This window comes from Daucus carota, chromosome 6 (assembly GCF_001625215.2).
Source record: "Daucus carota subsp. sativus chromosome 6, DH1 v3.0, whole genome shotgun sequence".
NCBI lineage: Eukaryota > Viridiplantae > Streptophyta > Magnoliopsida > Apiales > Apiaceae > Daucus > Daucus carota.
Window position 1 is genome coordinate 27008099 of NC_030386.2, and position 22579 is coordinate 27030677.

A 22579-nucleotide genomic window follows, 5' to 3' on the forward strand; every position below is an offset into this window, starting at 1 on the left:
TAAAAAAACTTAATAAATTAATATTAATATTATTAATATTTTTAGTGGATTGTATTGATTTTGATTTTATACGAATTTTTTATGCAGAATTTAGATAAAATGTTATAGAGTTCTTAGTTATTAAACACAATATTTCAAAATCTTGTGGATTATGATGAGATTTAAATAAACATAAAGTACACTGAATAATCTCACAAAATTTATCATTTTATGAAATTCGAAAAATCGAATATCATTTAATTTTAATTTCTATTATATATTATCGAATTTTTAAATATAATTTAAAATCTTGAATACCATCCGATTTTTAAGAATAATTTGAAAGACAATGTCCCAATTTTTTCTCAAATAGCGTGATAGAAGAATGATTTAATTATGTGATTTATGTGCAGGGTCTCATTATTGATAATATGAATGAAATCAATTAAAATATTATTAACTAAGATTTGTGATTTTCTTCTGCAATATCTAGCATTTTTATCCTAATTCAATATTTTAAGATTTTAATATATATTTCAAACTTTGAATTTGAATACACTTAAAATTTTATAAATTTAGAAAAATAGTTAAAAATTTGAACTGAAATGCAGCCCTAAATCCAAACATAAAATGTACGAAATCGAAGTGGAAACTCCCTGCATATTACCTCCACGCGGGCAAAACGAAACTTCAACAACTCTTCCTTTGTTTATTAAAAACGACTCAACTTGTCTCGGCGACCTTTCCAACAACTCATCTCAATCCTTGTTCATTCTTCATCTCTATAAAACACATACATGCTTACTTAAAATGAACACTTTCTCTTAGATTCCTCAACTCAAAATGGCTTTCATAGCAGACGCAGCTCTAGGCACAGGCATAAGCGAGCTCCTCAAAGTCGCCATAGCCGTCGCGAAACAAACCTTAGCTTTCAAAACCAATCTCAAATCCCTAGTCAAAACCCTTCAATCAGTCAAACCCATCTTCCACGAAATCGAGAAGCTCCACAAGGTTCTTGATCGGCCACAAGACGAGACTGATCGCTTCATCGAGCAGCTGCGCAGCGGAGTCGAACTCGTGGACAAGTGCAGCACAATTCCGTGCTGGAACAAGTACAAACAGTACATTTACTCGAACAAATTAGTTAAATTAGATAAAGATGTAGTCAAGTTTTTTCAAATAGAAGCTCAGGGGTTAGCGGCTGTGAATAGTTTGAGGAGTGTGGTTGGGATTCAGGATAGTAATGATAAGCTGGACTTGATTCTTAAGTATTTGAATATTAGTGATTCGGGGTTTTCGTTCTGGGGAAGTGTCCCCGGGGTTCCTGATGGGGTGGTTGGGTTTGAGCGGCCTTTGAAAGAGTTGAAGGAGATGTTGTTGAGAGATGAGGAGAAGGTTAAAGTGGTTTCTGCTCCTGGAGGATGTGGGAAGACCACTTTGGTGAAAATGCTCTGTCATGATCCTGATATCGAAAGTAAGGCATCCTCGTATTAGTCCTCATTTGTTAAGGTCATACTTAGATACTTGCAATTTCTGTTTAGTAATGAGAGTTGAATATTCATGTGATCGAAGTGTATTTGGATAATTTTGCAGCAACAATGCTAAAGAGTTGGATAAATTTAATGCATCATATGAATCACTAAGTATATCTAGGCTGACACACATGTTATATGCCTGTGATTTGAACTACTGCTGTAATGTATTTTATCCTGTTTGATGTATTCTGTTATGGACAGGGATATCTGGGGGAACATATTCTTTGTGATTATTTGATTTATTGTCATTGTGAAATTTGATCTTGTTTGTTGTGTTTATTCATTGTACAGATATATTTGGCAAGAACATACTGGTTGTGACTATTTCAAAATCAGCCAACATCACTGTGATTGTTGAGAAGATATTCAAATGCCGAATGCCTGACAATAAACTGCCAGACTTCCAAAATGATGATGATGCAATCAATCACCTGGAATACTTGTTGAAGCAAATAGGTCCAAGTCCTATACTATTAGTGTTGGATGATGTATGGCCTAATTGGGTATCTCTTATCGATGACTTGACCTTCTCATTACCAAATTATAAGATCCTAGTCACTTCTAGATTCTCTTTTCAAAGATTTGAACCTGTATATAATCTTAAGATTCTAAATGATAAAGATGCCATGACTCTTTTCCGCCGTTGTGCGTTTCCAAAAGATGGGAATTCTAAGATTCCAGAAGATCTTGTGGAAAAGGTAACATACTGAAATCTGCTCGCTGTACAGAAGAAAATGCTTTTCTTTTTTTTTTGGTAACTTATCTGTTCAACAAATCATAGGCAACATACACATACATGTGCACAGCACCAATATGTTTTCTCATCAAATTCACCACAAACTTAAATTTTTTGCATCACTTGACATTTCAACGATCTCATTTTTGCTTTTACAGTCACTTTATATTTGACAGGTAAATGATTATAGAACGGTGACTACTATACTGTAGGATATCTATACGTAATGAAGCAGAATCTTTAACATGTCTGCAGGTGGCATCCACATATTAATTAGTGCATCTGACTTCAAAAAATATTTAACTTATTACTGTATTACTTGTAGACTGTGAAAGGTTGCAAAGGATTTCCTTTGGCCCTTACAGTGGTTGGACGGTCACTTTATGGGCATCCAGAGGTGACATGGAGACTTAAACAAAGAAAATGGTCTGATGGTAAATCTATTTTGGACACCGAGAGAGAATTGCTTGATTGTCTCCAAACTAGTTTAGATGCCTTGGATGAGATGAATGAGAGTTCAATAAAGGATTGCTGCCTGGACTTGGGATCATTTCCCGAGGATCAAAGAATTCCAGCCACCACTCTCTTGGATATGTGGGCAGAACTGTACAACCTTGATGATAAAGACATGGATAGCTTCAGCAATCTCGTTGAACTAGCATTCAGAAATCTAGTTAATCTTTTCTGCACAAGGTACTTCTTATCTGCTGCAAGACTGACCCATTATACAAGATAAACTCCAAACTTTTAGTTAAATAGTGGAAGAAATTTTTAACTTTGCATCAATTGCATACTTCAGATTACAAAACTTTTATTGAAATCCCTTACATCTGTAAATTTTACAATTCTTTACCGACTTGCTGAGATATTTTACCGACTCTTTGCTGAAGTAATTTGGTAAGAGTATCTGACTTACCGTATATGGTAGTATACAGTCCATGAGAAGGTCTACTAGCATTTGGTCCATAATTTTTGTAAATGTCCAAATGATCATAAATTTATTAAAATGATTAATCGATAGGTGGAGTTTCAAGTTTCTCACGATGGACATGGAACCTTAAAGTTTAGATTGAACACATGAAATCTCATAGCTAAGGAAACTGACATGGTCTATGATTACAATTTTAAGGTTTGATTTCTATTCATTAAGAAACTTGGAAATCAGAACAGGAGAAGCAGTTGTAGTAGTTGACACTTTGGTGGAACGATAAAAGTTTTGCAATTTGTTATTGTGACTTCGGGTTTGATGTGATAATGTTTTTACAACAGGATTTTATATTATGATAAGACTGAAGTGTTTCAGTGAGATAATGTTTTTCTTAATAAGAACTTAACACTTTACATTACTGAACTCAGTTGTGTAAAGGGAACACGACTACTGCTAGGATAGGTAAGAACTCTCGTATTTATTGAAAATTAACAATTACTCCCTCCGTCCCTTCCATTTCTTTACACTTTCCTCTTTGGGATGTCCCATCCATTTCTTTACATTTCAAAACTTACCCAAAATAGTCAATGGGTCCCACCACTTTCTCACTTTTCTTTCCTTTTCACACTACTTTTACTCCACTATCTTTTTTTTATACATTAAAAATCAATGGGGTCCCACCACTTCACCCACTTTTCTTTCTCTTTTCCACTACTTTATACATATTTCTTAACCTCCGTGCCCAACCCAAACGATAAGAATTGGGAGGGACGGAGGGAGTATATGCTTTATAAAAACTGCAAGAGGTTGCCAGTACATTATGCCAAAATTTACTATGTTACATAATGTGCATTGTTTATTTGTGATAGTTTGTTATCATCAATAGTGGTCCTTTGCAACGTTAGATATACCAATATCTTTTCTGCAGTAGTCTAGATAGAGGTGTATCTTTGTTCCAAAACAATTGGGTAATCAAGGAGCATCACGATAAAACTACTATTTTCTGTTGACTAATAAATATATATCCAGATTTAACTTTCTTCTCAATCATAGTTTGTTTAATGCATCTTAAGTTGGAAGTTCAGGCATATTTTCATTATACAACTTATCCACTTCAAATTAGTTTCGTATATTAAGTCTTATAAATTAAGTAATAGAGTAGACTTACTCCTCCTCTAGTATATGTTTAACACAATAGCACTTGGTATCGAAAAAATTCATTTATCTCTATATCAGCTATAAAACTTTCAGATGTATCTAGTAGTTGATAGAACTGATTAATTTACATCACTAATTGGTTCATATGTGATATGCCATACTATGTTGATGATATTATGATGAATTTAACAAACCTATCTTTGCTTCAGCCATAAAGGAAATGAGGTTGACGGCTATTGCAATGAAAATTACGTCATGCAGCATGATCTGATTAGGGATTTAACCATCCACCAGAGTAACAGAGAACCGATAGAGCAGAGAAAAAGGTTGATTATAGAGATAACAGGGAATGACTTTCCTAAGTGGTGGACTGAAGGAGCAGGCCTACCAATCCATGCACGCCTCTTGTCGATTTCCACAGGTCTGGTTAGCTAATCACTAAATCACTCTCTTAGTTCTCTGTGCTGCTTTTTTTTTTTTTTTTCTTTTCCCTACTGACATTTATTAAAATTTTATGTCCAGATAAAAATTTCTCCTCAAGCTGGCTTCCCTTGAAACTCCCTGCAGCCGAAGTTGTGATACTTAACTGCAGTTCAGGTCTGTACACCATACCACAGTTTATTGGGAGTATGGATAAACTGAAGGTTCTCATTGTCACAAATTATGGGTCTTCCTTCTCTAAGCTAGACAACTTTTATTGTCTTGGAAGTTTACCCATTCTAAGGCGAATCAGATTAGAACGAGTTTCATTATCTTCCCTCAGCACGTCCTCAATCGAGTTGGTGAACCTGCAGAAGATAACTTTTACTATGTGTGAGATCGGCGAGGCATTTGAGAATGGTACTATGGACCTCCCTCGCATCTTCCCTAATCTTCTGGAACTTGAGATTGACTGTTGTGATGACTTGATGAAATTGCATGTTGGAATCTGTAATGTTGTCAGTCTTAAGAAGATCAGCATAACTTACTGCAATGAGCTATCTTCACTTCCAGAGGAGATCGGCAGGCTCAGAAATCTAGAAGTTTTGAGGCTCAATTCTTGTACAAAGCTATTAGAGTTACCAGAGTCAATTGGAAACCTCCAAAAATTAACAGTTCTTGATATATCTGATTGTTTAAGCATAAGTAATTTGCCAAGAACAGTAGGCGAGTTGTGTGCTTTAAAAAAGTTTCACATGAGAGGCTGCCAAGGATTGGCAGACCTACATAAGCTTCCCTCATCCGTAAAAGATCTGACGCTATTAGAGAAGGTGATATGTGATGAAGAAGCCAGTCATCTATGGAAAACATATCGAAGCCATTTGAAAAATCTGGTAGTCGAAGAGGTAAAGGAAGATGCATTTGAAAGCCTTATGAGGGTCATCTCACCAATTCAGCATTGTTGACACAGCAAAAGAATGTGGTACAGCGTCTAGATTTCTGAAACCAGAAGTTCTGATTGTATACTACTGGCAAGTGTAGGTTCAGTTTTCATTGTTATTGATAAATATGTGTAAATTCTACATAGTATCAATGCTAAACTGTAAATCAGTAGCTCTGGAACAGCATGACTAATACCCCATTTGCGAAATAGAATGTACTGGAGAACCTGCAGTACAACGATCTGACATTGTATATAGAATGTAGTAAAATGTCATTCAGAATAATCTCCAGGTTTCCAGATGCTATTGTATTTAATTAAAGTTGGTTCTCTTATATTGGGACAGGAACTAAATGTGCTGCATGCAATTTAGTTTGGTGTAAACAAATCAAACGGTTCGTGAGCTATTCGAGCTTGACTCGTAAAATATTCGAATTTGATTTGGTAATAATTGAGCCGAACTCAAGCTCGAGCTATTTGGATGTTTTACCAAGACGAGCTCGAGCTTCAAATTACTCGGCTTGTAAGGTTCGCGAGCCTTATTGAGCTTCGACTATTTTTTTAATTTTTTTATTATAAATATATTTTTATAAATATATTTAATATTTTAATTATAATTTATATATTTAATCGAATCGAACTAGAGCCAAACCGATTATATTTTGAGTTTTTGTCAATATTTGGTGACTCGATTCGAGTTTTCGAGCTGAACTCGAGCCTATCAAACTTTTTACGAACCGAGTTTCGAACTTGAAATTAAAAGCTCGATCGAGCTCGACTCCCAAACTTAATAGTCGAGCTTGAGCTCAGCCTGACAGTGTTCGACTTGGTTCGTCTCGATTACACCCTAGTCGTCTAGTCGGATGTACACATTTATAATAAATCAAAGTCATGCCTACGAGGCATAACTGATTCCTTCACATTGACATTTATCTCAACTCCATGAAGTGTACAGGATTTCTTCACCGACCTTAGAAATTTTTGATGAGCTCATTTGACAACATAAATTTTCCTATATCTCTCCTTTTCTTTCTCCGAAACTTATTACATTTTCAAAAATCTTATCATGTGTGTCTATATATGTATGTCTATATATATATATACATGTACAAATTTTAATTGAAATTCATAATTTAAAAATTAAATCTTTAAATATATATCCTATATCTCTCCTTTCCTTTTTTCGAAACTTGAATTATATAATATATCTAAAAGCAATAACAAGAAACTGAGATAGATTCATCTTTGTATCAAATATGCATTATTGGTATTTTAAAAACTTCTAGAAAACCAATATTTCGAGTCTATGAAATTCCAAAATAGTTAGATTTATTTTTAAAATATATTCTCACAAATTTGTTTTTTTTATATAGGACAGATGTGCTTTGTCTTTTTTTAAAAAAAAACAGGACTAGTGAACATTACATCCACATAAATAATTTCTTAAAATTTAATCAGACTTATCTATAAATATACATAATTCCAAAGCCAAATAACCTTGATAGTACGGCATTCTACCGGTTAATTTACCACATGCAAGTATGCAACCTATACCACATGCAACCTGGAGCTTGTTTGTCTGTGCTTAAAGCCCGGGCTTTAAGTCATCTCTGGTTTTAAGCTGAAAAATGTCTGTTTTTTGTGATAAATCAGAAGTTAGTTTAAAGTCAGAAATAAGCCGGAAGCTACTTAAAGCCAGAAGTTAGTTTGAGGTACTTTTTTCAGTTACTAGTTTTTTGAACTTTTTTGATAAAAATTAATTCTAAATCATAAATTACTCATAAACCATTTTTATTGCTCTTATTATATTTTTAATAACTCATAAGTCTTTAATAAATCAAAATTACCCATACAGACATTTTAAGCTCTCAGCTTATCAAATAAGTCACGTTAAGTCATAAGTCACGTTAAGACATAAGCTCAGCCAAACGGGCTCCTAAACGATCTCATTACTGAATCAATTTATTATCATAAAAGTTAAAAATCATGAATCATCTTTACATCAATTCAGTTATATGATACATCTTGAACAAAAAACTTCTTTTCTATAAATAATTAATTCACGTGAATATGATTAATGATCGACGAAAGACGGAAGGTTTGGTGACTTTAGAGCATCTCCAATAAACTCTTTAAACAAGCTCTTAAATGAAAAAATAGAGAGCATTAATAAAATGGAAGCTCCAATAGAGTCTTAGAGGCTCTTCAAAACCTTAAGAGTCTATTCTCTCTCCTCTCTTTTAAGAGTCTCTCACTCACTCTTAAGTTATATTTTATTATAAAGTAATAGACTTAATTACCGAAAAAACTATTAAACTATTGTGATTTTTTCATTTTAACCATAAATCTAATTTTGTTGCAGAAAAATGCAACTAACTAATAGAAAACGTATTTGAGAGAACCCAATTTGAAAATATTTCTAACCATGGTTAAATGGATGTCATACACAACTTTACTAAAATATTATTTTTATATAATTTTATTTTAAATATTTACATAATTCATTGTACACACACCAAACAATCAGTTTTTTTTTTCGTAGGGCGCACTGGGTAAACCCACGAGTTCACATAATAGCCTGCAAACTGCACTTAAGTGACAGGCTCTGGTCCAAGAGGCATAATTTTTTTTCCTTAAGGCGCACTGGGTAAACCCACGAGTTCACATAATAGCCTGCAAACTGCACCTAAGTGACATGCTCTGGTCCAAGAGGCATAATCACAAATTCTGCTCCCTTCGGAAGTCGAACCTGTGACCAAAAGGATACAAGTCCCCTCTTTAAACAGTTGAACCAACCCTTGCGGGCAATTTTTATTTGAATTATCAAGGTTCGTCATAATATAATTTATAAATTCGATACAAATATCATAAATCACATGAAAAATTATCAATACAATCATACACATGTAGCCAGTAGGCTATGGATGTTTCATAAAAATCATGCTAACATTGTCCTCTGCCTTCAAACATAAATTATAATTCGCTCAATATTTGTGTAAAATATGAATTAGGATTTTAACCTTTTAACTCGATAGTAAAAAAAGTAATAAAATTCATATACTAATTAATTTATAACTTAGACAATATATGTGGCATACATCTCAATTTTAACTTAACTATGATTATGAATTAGTGAGATTGGGTTTTCTAAAAATAATTTTTTAAAGTTATTTGCATTATCCCGCAATAAATATACTATTATGGTTAAATTGAAAAAAACATGATAGTTGTATAGTTTTTTTAGTAATTAAGTCAAAGTAATACAAGCATCCACTTTCTCTTTCCACTCTAGTATTGTAGTCCTATTCATTTAATAATAAAATATTGTTTAAGAGTGGATGTAAAGAGTGTTGTTGGAGTTGAGTATACATTAAATTGTTAAGAGTGAATATTTTATATTATATTTGAGGAATGACTTAAGATACTATTGGAGATGCTATTAAAAACTGAGACGTGTAAATTGTAATGTTGTTCGACTTTACCTTATGCTTTCTTATGTCCATTCCAGAAACAGAAAGGTCAATAATTGGCCGGGCATGTACTGCTCACTAGTCACATCTGTATGATGATAATATCACTATTCGATAAGCTTCGGTTAACCGACAATTATAATTCACCGATTCAAATCATTTTGTTTGGTGGTGATGATTTTTTTTGACAAATATGGATAAAAAACAAAGTTCACCGACTCCTTCTCCTTGCTCTGCAATTGGGGTCCCTTCGTGGTTTCCCCGCATTCACAATCATAATCTCAATTTTTAATACTGTATTATATAAAACTAGAAAAATTATTTGGAAAAAACATCATTTTAGATATTTTTAATTTTTATAATAAATTGTTTAGATGCTACTAGCCTAATACAGATCATCGACATGATTTTTAAGTGAAATAATTTGTGTGTTAAACCTTCAAACTCAAAATAAGTATATAAATTAAATAATACTCCTTTAATTGATTAATTTTGTTATAAAAAACAATAACTTATAACACATATCATGCACAGTGATTAAATTATATATATATACTCCCTTATGTTTGGTTTGAGCACGAAATTTAATAAATATGTAAAGAGGGTGAAGTGGTGGTAGCTAGTAATAATAAAACTGGCGTGAAAAATGTGGAAAAGTGGTGGACTCCTTGATAATTTTTATAAATTTTGAAATGTAAAGAATTGGATGGACATTCTAAAAAGTAAACGGTAAAGAAATCGTTGGGACACAAGAATATATTTTATTAAATATATTGAATATTTTTTGAAGATAAAATTTTATTGAAATAATATGAATTTTTAATTTTTTTTTGAAGTAATGAATCTTTAAATTAAGACAGTTTATTAATAACTAATAAATGTTTTTTTTGATAAGTCGATATATATTATAAATGAAAACGATGGCAAGCCGTGAGGAGAGAACATAAAATTTGGCGTACTATAGGCTAAACATCAGGGAAATGAAACTAATAAATGTGTGTGGGTTAATATATTTATGTATGTCAAACAAATATTTTCATGCAACATATTAAATAAATTTTTAATATTTAAACAGTCTAATTAAGATTGATCCTAAGATTACTGAGAACATTTCTATGATTCTAATAATAATGATTATTAAACAGATACAATCAAACATGTTACAAATTAAATAGGTTAGTATATCCATGTACCCTAATAAATTCGGCTTAATTTATATTTGTTTTTGTGTAATTCTAGTTCATAAAATTACTGGGCAGATTGGTTACAGCTTACTTTGTGGTCAGTAATGAATACATGCCCTGCATAGAACGTAATTTTCGATTAAGGCGATTAATATTGTGTTAATAGATCAGCTTTTCTTTTAAAAGTTGTGTTAATGACTTAATGAAGCATATTAATTAATGATTATAGTATTTGTTAACCAACACTCAACTCCAACTGAGAAAATAACTTTGTGACAGGCTGACAGCTTAAGAAGTTGAATTGATTATCAGCAGAAAAGAGAACAAAGGTGAGATGCAGGGGTAAGCATAATTCGGTTTGGACCGTTTTGGAGTTTCAAACTGAACCAAACTGTATATTTCGGTTTTGAAAATTTACAAATCATATACAAATTGAATGTTATAAAAACCAATCTAAATCGAACTAATCATTAAAGGATTGCTTCGATTTGATTTCGGTTTAATATCAAAATATTAAAAAAAAAATTATACACTTTAATTATTTTATAATAGTTTTAGGTGTCCCTTTTTTGTCACTTAACAAAATACTTAATGAAAGATAAAGGAGAAACTTGTATAACTCTTCGATATAAATAATTTTAGGTACTACCCTTATACATTGTTATGAAAATAAATAATTCATTTTATTTTAAAAACTAAAAAAAATATTATATTTAAAAGAGAAAAAAAATAAAATTTGATTATTAATGTAGAGTACGATAAAATAAGGTTGGAGAAAAAGGGGAAGAATAATTTATAATATTGATCAACACTTGAAACTTAAATACCTAAAAACTAATTATATAAAAATATTAACTATATAACATATGTGCTAACGGTTCGGTTCGAATATTTCGATCGGTTTGAAAGTAAAAACAGAAACCAAACTGAAAATTTTCGATTTTCTAATTACCAAAATCAAAACCAAACCAAACCGTTAAGAAATCGAAATCGATTTGGACGTTTGGATCGGCCGGTTTGGAACCGTTTCGGATAATTACGCTCATAGAAAATAATTCAAATACATAGCTCCAACTCTAAACAACCGTAAAACATATAGTCACAGAGTGCAAGTGTGCACGAACATGCAGACATTATTAACTACTGAACAAAAGGAACTGCTACAGCACGAAGCGGGTGAAGCTTGGCCAGAGTGATCCCGAACTTATCCTCCATGTCCAAATCTCCTGGTGCAATCCCACCTTCAAGTTTCCACTCAAAACAATTTATGAGGGATCCCACCATGATCGGCACCATCCTAACTGCAAGGGGCAATCCAGGACATTTCCTTCGACCCGTGCCAAATGGAATCAGCTCGAAATCATGCCCATACACATCAACTTTGGAGTCCATGAATCTCTCCGGGTGGAATGACAGTGGATTTTCCCATAGCGTGGGATCGCGTCCCAAAGCCCATACATTCACCATCACTTGCGAATTCTTGGGAATTATATAGCCACTTAATTCAACATCTTCTGTCACTTGGCGTGGTAGCAAGAAGGGAACCGGTGGGTGCAACCTTGCACTCTCTTTCACAATGCATTGCAAATAAGTCAACTTAGAAATGTCTGCTTCTTCTACTATCTTGCCTTTTCCAATCACTTGATTCAGCTCAGCTTTCGCCTTGGCCAATACCGTCTCCGGCTTTCTTAATACCTCAGCCATTGTCCATTCCACTGTACTTGAAGTCGTATCTGTTCCTGCAAGGAACAAATCCTGCCCAAGTATATAATTGTTAGAATACAGATAGGCACTCCTCCTAGCACTTTCAGTTATGAAATTGTCAGAGCTCTCTGTAACTTGTATAAACTTGATGAAGAAGAAAGAAAACATTTCTATTGATTACTCTGAAATGATTACAAGCCTGTCTTTATATACATGAGCTACTACTCTAGCTGTATAACAGATTCTGTTATACAAGTGGTGGTGTAACTAACTAGACTGTAACTACCTACCTCTACTGTAACTAATTGTTTTTACTGGAATGTAAACTAACATCCCCCCGCAAGCTGGAATCTATGGTTGAAGATGTATCATAGATACCAAGCTTGGAGTTGAGAGTTCGCAACTGTGGAGAAGGGAGTGTCTTAGTTAGAATATCAGCCAGTTGATGTCGTGTAGGAAGATAAGTAAGTTGTAACAAGCCCTCTAACACCTTGTCTCTTGTAAAATGACAATCCACTTCGATGTGCTTTGTTCGTTCATGAAAGATTGGGTTCTTAGCTATATGTAATGCAGACTGATTGTCACAATGTAAAGTTACTGGGGTAAGTTTATGAACTCCTATTTCTTGTAACAATCTAACCATCCAAGCAACTTCAGCAGCTGCTGAGGTCATGGCACGATATTCAGCTTCTGAGCTGGATCGTGAAACCGTGTTTTGTTTCTTGGATTTCCAAGAAACAGGTGAGTTTCCAAATAGCAACAAATAACCAGTAACTGATCTTCTAGAGTCTGGGCATGCAGCCCAGTCAGAATCTGAAAACGCTTGCAAGGTGATAGAATCTGAACCTTTCATAAGAATTCCTTGTCCAATTGTGTTGGAAACATAACTAAGTGTATGGAGTAATGCTGCAAAATGTGGTACCCTGGGTAAATGCATAAATTGGCTTAACAACTGTACAGTGTAGCTCAAATCAGGACGAGTATGTGTTAAGTAATTTAGTTTACCAACGAGGGACCGATACAAAGCAGGATCATGGAATGGATCACCGTTTTCCTGGCTGAGCTTTAGATGTAGTGGTAATGGAGATACTGCTTTAGGTGGTAGATCAAAATCACATGTACTGAGTAGATCGTTACTAAACTTCTTCTGTGATAACACAATACCATCAGCAACATATGTTATCTCAATTCCCAAGAAGTAATGTAAGAGTCCTAAATCTTTTATCGTGAATGTAACATCCAAATGATGTTTGATAAAAGAGATATGGTCCTCATTGCTCCCAGTAATGACAATATCATCGACATATACTATAAGGATAGTAATGTCATCATCCTTGTGATAAGTAAACAGACTATAATCGTTCTTGGATTGAACGAAACCTTGTGTGATCAATTCTTTGGCTAATTTGTGAGACCAGCAGCGGGAAGATTGGTGTAAACCGTAGATAGACTTTCGAAGCCTACACACAAGATTAAGAGGATTAGAGTATCCTTCTGGAACATTCATATAAACCTCTTCAGTAAGATCTCCGTGAAGGAACGCATTATTTACATCCAACTGGAACAATTTCCATTTTCTGCAGGCTGCTAAAGCAATGACACAACGAACTGTACTCATTTTCACAACTGGTGAAAACGTTTCTTCAAAATCAATACCATACCTCTGACTGTACCCTTTTGCTACTAACCGAGCTTTGCAGCGTTCAAGTGTCCCATCAGCATTTAGTTTGACTTTGAAAACCCATCGACTACCAATTGCCTTTTTACCAGTAGGCAGAGGAACTAATTCCCATGTTTTGTTATTTTCCAATGCCTTGATTTCTTTCTGCATAGCTTCTACCCACAAAGGATTATTTGCAGCTTGATTATAATTAGCTGGCTCTGTGATGACTGACTGATTGGCAACCAAACAATGAACACTTGATGGTAAAGCTGATGAAGATATCAAGTTGCACCAATGTGTAGTTGTAGACTTAGTAGCAACACTGCAAACATAATCTTGGAGATATGTTGGTGTCTGTTTAGTCCTAAATGACCGTCTAACAGAGTTGTCAACAGGAACACTAGTATCTGTAGATGGACTAGTGTTATGAGACTCAACAGTGGAACTAAGTATATGGTTTTGTGGGGAAGAAGAAATACTGGATTCTGGTGTATGATTTGAATCTTGTGTAGGATTTTGTGACAGATTATCTTGTGTATGATTTGAATCTTGTGTGGGACTCTGTGAAAGATTTTGTGGTGGAAAATCAACTGTATCAGGAACAGATGATACCTTTGGCAGAAATGTCTGGGAGAGAAACTGATTTTGTGTTTGATTTGTGTTTGCCAACACTTGAAAAGGAAATGTAAATTCATGAAATACCACATCCCTAGATATGACAATAGTGTTGTGCAATAGGTCAAAAACTCTATAACCTTTAGTGACATTACAGTAGCCTAGAAACACACCAGCTATAGCTCTAGGATCTAACTTGGTCCTGTGAACTTTGATTGTAGAGAAGAAGCATAAACAACCAAAATTTCTCAGAATTTGCAAATCAGGAGCTTCCTTATATAGTTTGAAATAAGGACTTTGGTTGTTAAGGCATTCTAGGGGCATTCTATTAATCAAGTAGGTAGCACATAAAACTGAATCACCCCAAAATCTATCAGGAAGACAAGCTTGGAAATGTAAAGCTCTTGTGGTCTCAAGCAAATGTCTATGTTTACGCTCCACAACACCATTTTGTTGTGGAGTGTAAACACAGGTTTTCTGGTGAATTATACCATATTTTTCATAAAACAGCTTGACAGATCCTTCACTAAGCTCAAGAGCATTATCAGAACGAATGCATTGCACAGATGTCTTAAACTGAGTATGCACATATTCAACAAAATTCTGTAATACAGAACAAACTTCAGATTTGTACTTGAGCAAATGAACCCAAGTAAACCGACTAAAGTCATCAACTATAGTCAAAAACTGTGTGCAACCAGTAAGAGATTTAGTTTTGTATGGACCCCATACATCAATGTGCAGTAATTGAAAAACAGCAGTAGTCTTAATAGTACTCACAGGAAAAGGTTGTCTAGTTTGTCTTGCTGTTGGACAGATTTGACAAACATTAGTAGCCAAGCATTCTTTGACAGAGGATACAGGTGCCACCATAGGTAACTTTGAAAATGGGATGTGTCCCAACCTGACATGCCATAATTTTGCTTCTTCAACTTTATTGAGATGTGCAGCAGTACATAGCTGTGTAGGAAAAATTTGCTCTGTAGCCTTTGTACTGTATAATCCATTGCAGAAATTACCAAGAGGAATTGGAGGCCTGTTCATTGAAAGGCCCTGAATAAAGCAACCTTTGTTAGTAAAATTGATTTGACAATCCATATCTGTACATAATTGGCTCACAGAAATAAGACTAAAATGAAAGTCAGGTACATGTAGTACTTTTTTCAGTATTATTTCACTGTTTAACCTAACAGTTCCAATATGTTGCACTTTTATTTGCCGTCCATCTGGCACAGTGATGAAACTATTATTTGCTGAAATATTTTGATATTCTTGAAATTTATCAAGAAATGGACAGATATGATCTGTTGCCCCACTGTCAATCAACCATTCAGAAGTTGATTGAGAACTGAGGCAAACAATACCTGCCAATAAAGCAAATTTGGAGTCTGATTGATTAGAAACATCACGAGAGGTTGAAGCATTCTGAGATTTTTCCATCATTGCCAGAAATTGATTGTATTGTGCTGTCGAAATTGGAGAAGATTGCTCTGTATCTTCTGTATTTTCTGAAACTTGATGAACAGCAGCAGCAACTTTCTTGTTTTGTTTAGTTTGAAAACCAGGAGGAAATCCATGTATTTTGAAACATCTTTCGATACTATGACCAGCAATGTTGCAATTAGTACAGAAATAGTATGGTTTTGTCTTCTGACCTTGACCTGGATTGTTAGAGTCTTTAGCATTAGAAAACTGTTTCTTCTTGAAACCTTGATTCTGAGAATAATTGCCACCAGTCTTTCTTTCAGAATAGAATGCCATAACTTCAGTCTGATTTGTGAGGTTTGATATTTCCTTGTGCTTTTCCTCCTGTGCAAACAACCTGTAGACCTGAGAAACAGTTGGAACAGGCTGCATCATCAACACATTGCCCCTAATCACAGCAAACTGCTCATTTAGTCTCATTATGAACTGCAGCATTCTCTGTTGTTGTTGCTTCTGTTGTAGACGTTGAGTCAGTCCACAAGTACACTTGTTGCAAGTGCAGTTAAGTAATGGATCAACATCTGTGATTCCATCCCAAATAGTTCTGATCTTTGTGTAAAACTCAGAAACTGAATCAGTTCCTTGTTTAAGCTCTAGAAGCTGTTGTTCAAGTGAATAAATCTGTGTCAAAGAGGCAATTCCAAATCGTTCTTCAATATCATCCCAAATTTCTTTAGCTGTTTTCATATTAAGAACACTTTGAGCAATAACCTCATCCAGATTGAAGAGGAGCCAAGAAATAACAAGATCATTGCAACGTTCCCATTGTTTAAACAACACATCAGTAGATCGAGGCATCGGAAGACTTCCATTAATGAAACCAAGCTTATTCTTAGTAGATAAAGTAAGCATCATAGATCTTCGCCAGTTATGATAACCGACACCATTAAACTTGACAGAAACAAGTTGAAATGAGGTAGTATCTGAAGGATGAATGTAATACACACTGGATGGATCATTATTGGAGATCAATCGACTAGTTTCAGACGCCATTAGATGATGATAATCAGAAATTTCACAGTAATGAACACAGCAAGCAGATGAATCAATGAACAGAAGTGATTCACAGTTAAAGAATCAAGAATCGGTGTTGAATTGTATATGCACAGATACAATCGGAAACTAAGTAAGTAACGAACAGGAGATGAATGCGTAGATGAAACCTGGAGATGAACACGATGAACACGATGAGATTACGATGAGATTATGATGAGAGTGATCGAATTCGCCATTTTAGCTCTGATACCATGTAACTTGTATAAACTTGATGAAGAAGAAAGAAAACATTTCTATTGATTACTCTGAAATGATTACAAGCCTGTCTTTATATACATGAGCTACTACTCTAGCTGTATAACAGATTCTGTTATACAAGTGGTGGTGTAACTAACTAGACTGTAACTACCTACCTCTACTGTAACTAATTGTTTTTACTGGAATGTAAACTAACATTATATATACAATAGAACAAATCACTTATATACACAAGGAAATATTATCTTACCGTGAGCAAGTGATTGGCATGTCGTTTCTCAATTTCATTTGTTCGCAACAATTTTAACAGTTCGTCGAGCACATCTGTACTAGGACTGTCCTCAGAGTCACCCAATTTCTTCAGCTCCAAACGCTCATTGACCATACCATCAAACAACTTGATTAACTTACCAAAACCAACAGTTGATCGTCGTTTGATACCTTGAGGATCGAAAGACCTAAGAATAGGAAAATAATCCACTAAATTAGGCGTACCTGCCTCCTTCATAATGTTCCACACCGTGTCCTTAAACTCCTTAGTGTCACTGCCATGATACGGATCTGCCATATCCTTGGAAAACATGGTATTCGACAAAAGATTAAGCGCGGTCTGAAAAGCAGCACAACCAATATCTACAGCCTCCCCACTTTCGCTACACTTAGTAACGTATCCAACAAGCTCCTGCACCTTGTTTGTTCGAAGATGATGATTTGCATCCAGCTTGCTAGTAGCAAAAATATAAGTGCTCATAATTTTTCTTAGATTCCTCCACTGATTTCCAACAGGCGACCATGCAACCGAGGACTTGAAATGGTCGCATGCACGTATAGCATCGGGCAGGGGCCGAGTAGAGAAGGCCAGGTCTTGCTTTTGGAGGACTTCTCGAGCTGCAGTCGGTGAAGAGATGACTATGGTGGTTATACGTCCCAGTTTTAGACTCATAATTGGACCATAAACATGAGCCAGGTTGGCTAAGGATTTATGCGGGTGTTTACCGAGATTGTGTATATTTCCTATTAGTGGCAATGGGGAGGGACCTGGTGGAAGCTTTTGAACAGCTTTGACATTGTTTCTTTGTAGTAAGAAGAGTGAAAAGGCCAGCACTATGCAGAGCAAACTGATCAAAAAGATCTCCATATGCCCCAGTTCTGGTTTAACCTTGACGAGAGGTAAAAATACTGATAAAAAATAAAGAAGACGATTGTTGGATGCTTATACAATTGTGTTAGTTTCTGTTTCTATTTGTACACAAACACGACCGACAGAACATAGAAATGAATGGCTCCAGTTCAAACAACCTAAAACGTCAATGTCCAGAATACTGATTAAAGATTTTACGGTTCAATTATTTCTCAAACAAATGTTGCAGGCAAAAGAACCTTTTTTTAGTTAAGTATCGGATTTTTATTGATTTCAATCTCATAAATAGTGATGACGCTATTTTTTTTTTTTGAAATAAATCGGACTTGCATTAATCAACTACCCTCCGGGGCTAGGTTACACAAGATAAAATCAGGAGCAGTATGATACCATTCCTGAGGACCTGACATAGAACAAGCAGCCTGTGCTGAAGAGTGGGCTACATTATTCGCAGATCGCAGTACAAACATAACTAACACTTCCTGAAAGTGTTTAATCAACTCCCTGCAATCTTCCACAATCGTGTCAAAGATTGAATTGCCGTGACCTGCATGAATTGCATCTACTAACAACTTTGCATCTGATTCAAAAATACATTTCTGTGTCCTCCATGTCTTTACCCATGATAATGCTTCCTTTAAGCTCAAAGCTTCAGCCTCCCGCGCATAACTCCTGCCTTGCACCAGAGTTGTTCTGGCTCGAAGAAACTCTCCCCTTTCATTTCTCACGACACAGCCAACACCCACATACTCACTGTCTTGTCTGCAGGATGCATCTATATTAATCTTAATCCATCCCTCTGGTGGTGGACACCACTGTCGCGTATGCACATGAACTCCAGTTCCGCTTTTACAGGTTTCCTCTTGAGCTTTTTTCCACTCCTGAAGCATGTTCAAAGCCATAGATTTAATGCCAAAGACAGATGAATTAATCTTTTCCCACACCCACTTATTTCTTCTAAACCACAAGCACCAGCAAATTACTCCTATCAACGCACACTGTTCATTAGTTCCACCAATTAATTCCTGATTATCTAATTAATTGCTAAACGGTGATTCAACCGATTAATATTAATTTCCAATTTTTAAAACACTGATGTGGATAATTTTTATCATCTCTAGCCTCCTCGTACAGGAATTCTTATCGGTGGTGTTTATAGGGCCGACTTTAGAGATTTGGGTGCTCTAGACGATTTTTGAAACCAATGCTCCTATTTTTTCCGGATCATAAATGAAAATTTTACATACATTCAAATCAATATACAATGACCATACAAAAAAAATTCAATATACAATGACATCATAAAAATATTGATTTAAGATTATTACAATCAATTCAAATGCATGTAAATATATAAATACAAAAATTTATCATTAAATACTACATATGCATGAATTTGTTGATGTACTAGGATAGTGGTGTCCCAAGACGTTCGCCTTGGTATGGCGACCGAGGACCATTTCTCGGTGTTTCCGTTGAGAGATTTAAGAATTAGCCAGATAGTTCACAACCTTCGTGACAACAATCATAATCTGCAACGTACTTCCGAAAGCCATAGTTATTGCTCTCCAAACACTAACCATAGATTAGGACACTCTTGGGGGCATGGCCCTGATGTAGCTCTGTTGTAGACTGATATATAATACAGAACATCAGAGCCCGTTTTGGTGTGTGGAAAAACTAAACCTTACTCCGTTATTTAGAAACGCTAATAAACTTACTGGTGTAGGAAATGACAAATATGAGAAAGAAAAATGCTAACTATCTCAAAACTCAAAACTGAGACTCTGAGAGAATAATAGTCAATATTTTAGAATTCATATAAATAATTTGATGAGAAATTAAGAAAAAGAAATGTAAAAAATATCGAGACAACTAGATTATTATTATAATTGTCCAATAGTTAGAGAGTTGAAGTCAAGCTATATTTGTTTTTCATAAATTTTGTCACAAAAGATGTGTCGTTTTTGTATAATTAAGAAGTAGTTATTTGGTAGTTATCTATTCTGTTTTGAGAATCGAATCCATGCACGCCTCTTGTCGATTTCCACAGGTCTGGTTAGCTAATCACTAAATCACTCTCTTAGTTCTCTGTGTTGCTTTCTTTTTTCTTTCCCTACTGACATTTATTAAAATTTTATGTCAAGATAAAAATTTCTCCTCAAGCTGGCTTCCCTTGAAACTCCCTGCAGCCGAAGTTGTGATACTTAACTGCAGTTCAGGTCTGTACACCATACACAGTTTATTGGGAGTATGGATAAACTGAAAGTTCTCATTGTCACAAATTATGGGTCTTCCTTCTCTAAGCTAGACAACTTTTATTGTCTTGGAAGTTTACCCATTCTAAGGCGAATCAGATTAGAACGAGTTTCATTATCTTCCCTTAACACGTCCTCAATCGAGTTGGTGAACCTGCAGAAGATAACTTTTACTATGTGTGAGATCGGCGAGGCATTTGAGAATGGTACTATGGACCTCCCTCGCATCTTCCCTAATCTTCTGGAACTTGAGATTGACTGTTGTGATGACTTGATGAAATTGCATGTTGGAATCTGTAATGTTGTCAGTCTTAAGTAGATCAGCATCACTTACTGCAATGAGCTATCTTCACTTCCAGAGGAGATCGGCAGGTTCAGAAATCTTGAAGTTTTGAGGCTCAATTCTTGTACAAAGCTACTCCCTCCGTCCCAATGAATTATATACATTGGGAACGGACACGGAGACCAAGAAAAAGTGTAAGAAATAAGTAAAGTTAGATGGAAAGTGGGTAAAGTGGTGGGATCCACATATTTTTTAACACTCCCTCTGTTTCATATTACATGTCCACCTTTGATAACTAAAAATTGTTTCAAATTAGTTGTCCCATTTCAACTTTCAATGCAATGTAGTCAATAGTTGTATTTCCTAGATGAAGTTTATACCACATCCTACTAAATTATATTTCCTAGATCAAATATTTCCTACATATTATACTTGGTCAATGCAATAAATACAATAATAAATGAAAGTTTTTTACAAAAGTTAGTTTTTCTTAATATATGTGATTTGTTTAAAAGTGGACATGTATTATGAAACGGAGGGAGTAATAGATTTGAGATAGTGGAGTAAGGTAGGGTGTAATAGTGTTTTTATTATTATATAATAGAGATAGTGGGAGAATGTAGTGGGTGTAGTAGTGTTTTATGTTATAAAAAGTTGCTATTTTGGGAATGTATAGAAATGATAGGACATCCCAAAAAAGAAACTGTATATAATTGATTGGGACGGAGGGAGTATTAGAGTTGCCAGAGTCAATTGGAAACTGTTGGAATATAATCTGAAACTTGTATTTGAATATTAATGTTTATGTTTTATTTTATTTGTTTTATTGAATAAATTGTACGTGTCTTAGTGTCTTAGTAAACGTTTGTGATGGTTAGCGCAGTAGTAGCTATAGACCCGTTTATAGTTCAGTTTCAGTATTATCAGGGATGTGGAAGAAGTGTAGTCATGATAGGATGTTAGTTGCTATTTTTTAGGTATCACCTTTATGTGTCTAGCCTATTTATATCTGATTGTATGCGTTCATTTTTAACAAGAAGAGAGGATACAATGTAGTCCCTAGAGAGCAGTTTGTTCTTGTACATATCAAATTGCTATACTGTTCATTCTATAGATATAAATTTCTAGTCTTATATTTTCAACATGGTATCAGAGCGAGGTTGGGAGAGAGTATCAGGGCTTAACAGCCTTCCTCCGATCCTTGGGTTGTTGCTGGGTGTTGGCGTCACGGGTGCCGGGCGTTGTGCTGCAGAGGCGTTGTGTTGCGGAGAAGATGTAGTTTTAAGTAGGCGTTGCAGAAGGATGGTGGCAAAGCTACACGTGTAGTATGGGATGCATGTGTAGTATATGGCTGTCGAGAAAGACAAGGCGATGCCGGAGAAGTACGTGAGAAGAAAATCACGGCACAAGTGGTCATGGAAGAAATTTTTAATTTAGAATTGTGGGTGAGAAGTGCACCCTGGAGAGAAGTACTTCAAAATTGTTTTTGATGAGAAGTGCATCAAACTTGATAGTGGTGAGAAGTGCATCACAAAAATGAAAAGATGGTGGTGAGAAGTTCATCACAGATGAAGAGAAGTGCTTCATAAATTCAGTTCAGATAAGTTTCAGATTAAGGGGGTGATTGTTGGAATATAATCTGAAACTTGTATTTGAATATTAATGTTTATGTTTTATTTTATTTGTTTTATTGAATAAATTGTACGTGCCTTAGTAAACGTTTGTGATGGTTAGCGCAGTAGTAGCTATAGACCCGTTTATAGTTCAGTTTCAGTATTATCAGGGATGTGGAAGAAGTGTAGTCATGATAGGATGTTAGTTGCTAT

General features: G+C 34.9%; 3 protein-coding genes and 1 pseudogene across 3 annotated transcripts; 2 read left to right on the forward strand and 2 right to left on the reverse strand.

The window, feature by feature from the left end:
- Window positions 1-696: 696 nt before the first annotated feature.
- Window positions 697-6041, forward strand: LOC108227827 (probable disease resistance protein At5g66900). Its single transcript, XM_017403189.2, has 5 exons — window positions 697-1453; window positions 1806-2212; window positions 2576-2943; window positions 4546-4757; window positions 4859-6041. Exons 1-5 carry the CDS (start codon window positions 823-825, stop codon window positions 5719-5721), a joined length of 2481 nt encoding a protein of 826 aa, XP_017258678.1. The 5' UTR covers window positions 697-822; the 3' UTR covers window positions 5722-6041.
- Window positions 6042-11267: 5226 nt separating this feature from the next.
- Window positions 11268-18384, reverse strand: LOC108226416 (geraniol 8-hydroxylase-like). The gene is made up of 2 exons (XM_064080498.1): window positions 17322-18384; window positions 11268-12105 (listed from the first exon to the last, which is right to left on the reverse strand). Exons 1-2 carry the CDS (start codon window positions 18207-18209, stop codon window positions 11491-11493), a joined length of 1503 nt encoding a protein of 500 aa, XP_063936568.1. The 5' UTR covers window positions 18210-18384; the 3' UTR covers window positions 11268-11490.
- A 163-nt stretch (window positions 18385-18547) lies between these two features.
- On the reverse strand, window positions 18548-19114 carry LOC108226171 (uncharacterized). The gene has a single exon (XM_017401112.1). The coding sequence runs from the start codon at window positions 19112-19114 to the stop codon at window positions 18548-18550; it is 567 nt and encodes a 188-aa protein (XP_017256601.1).
- Window positions 19115-19654: 540 nt separating this feature from the next.
- Window positions 19655-20906, forward strand: LOC135147258 (probable disease resistance protein At5g66910; annotated as a pseudogene).
- Window positions 20907-22579: the final 1673 nt, after the last annotated feature.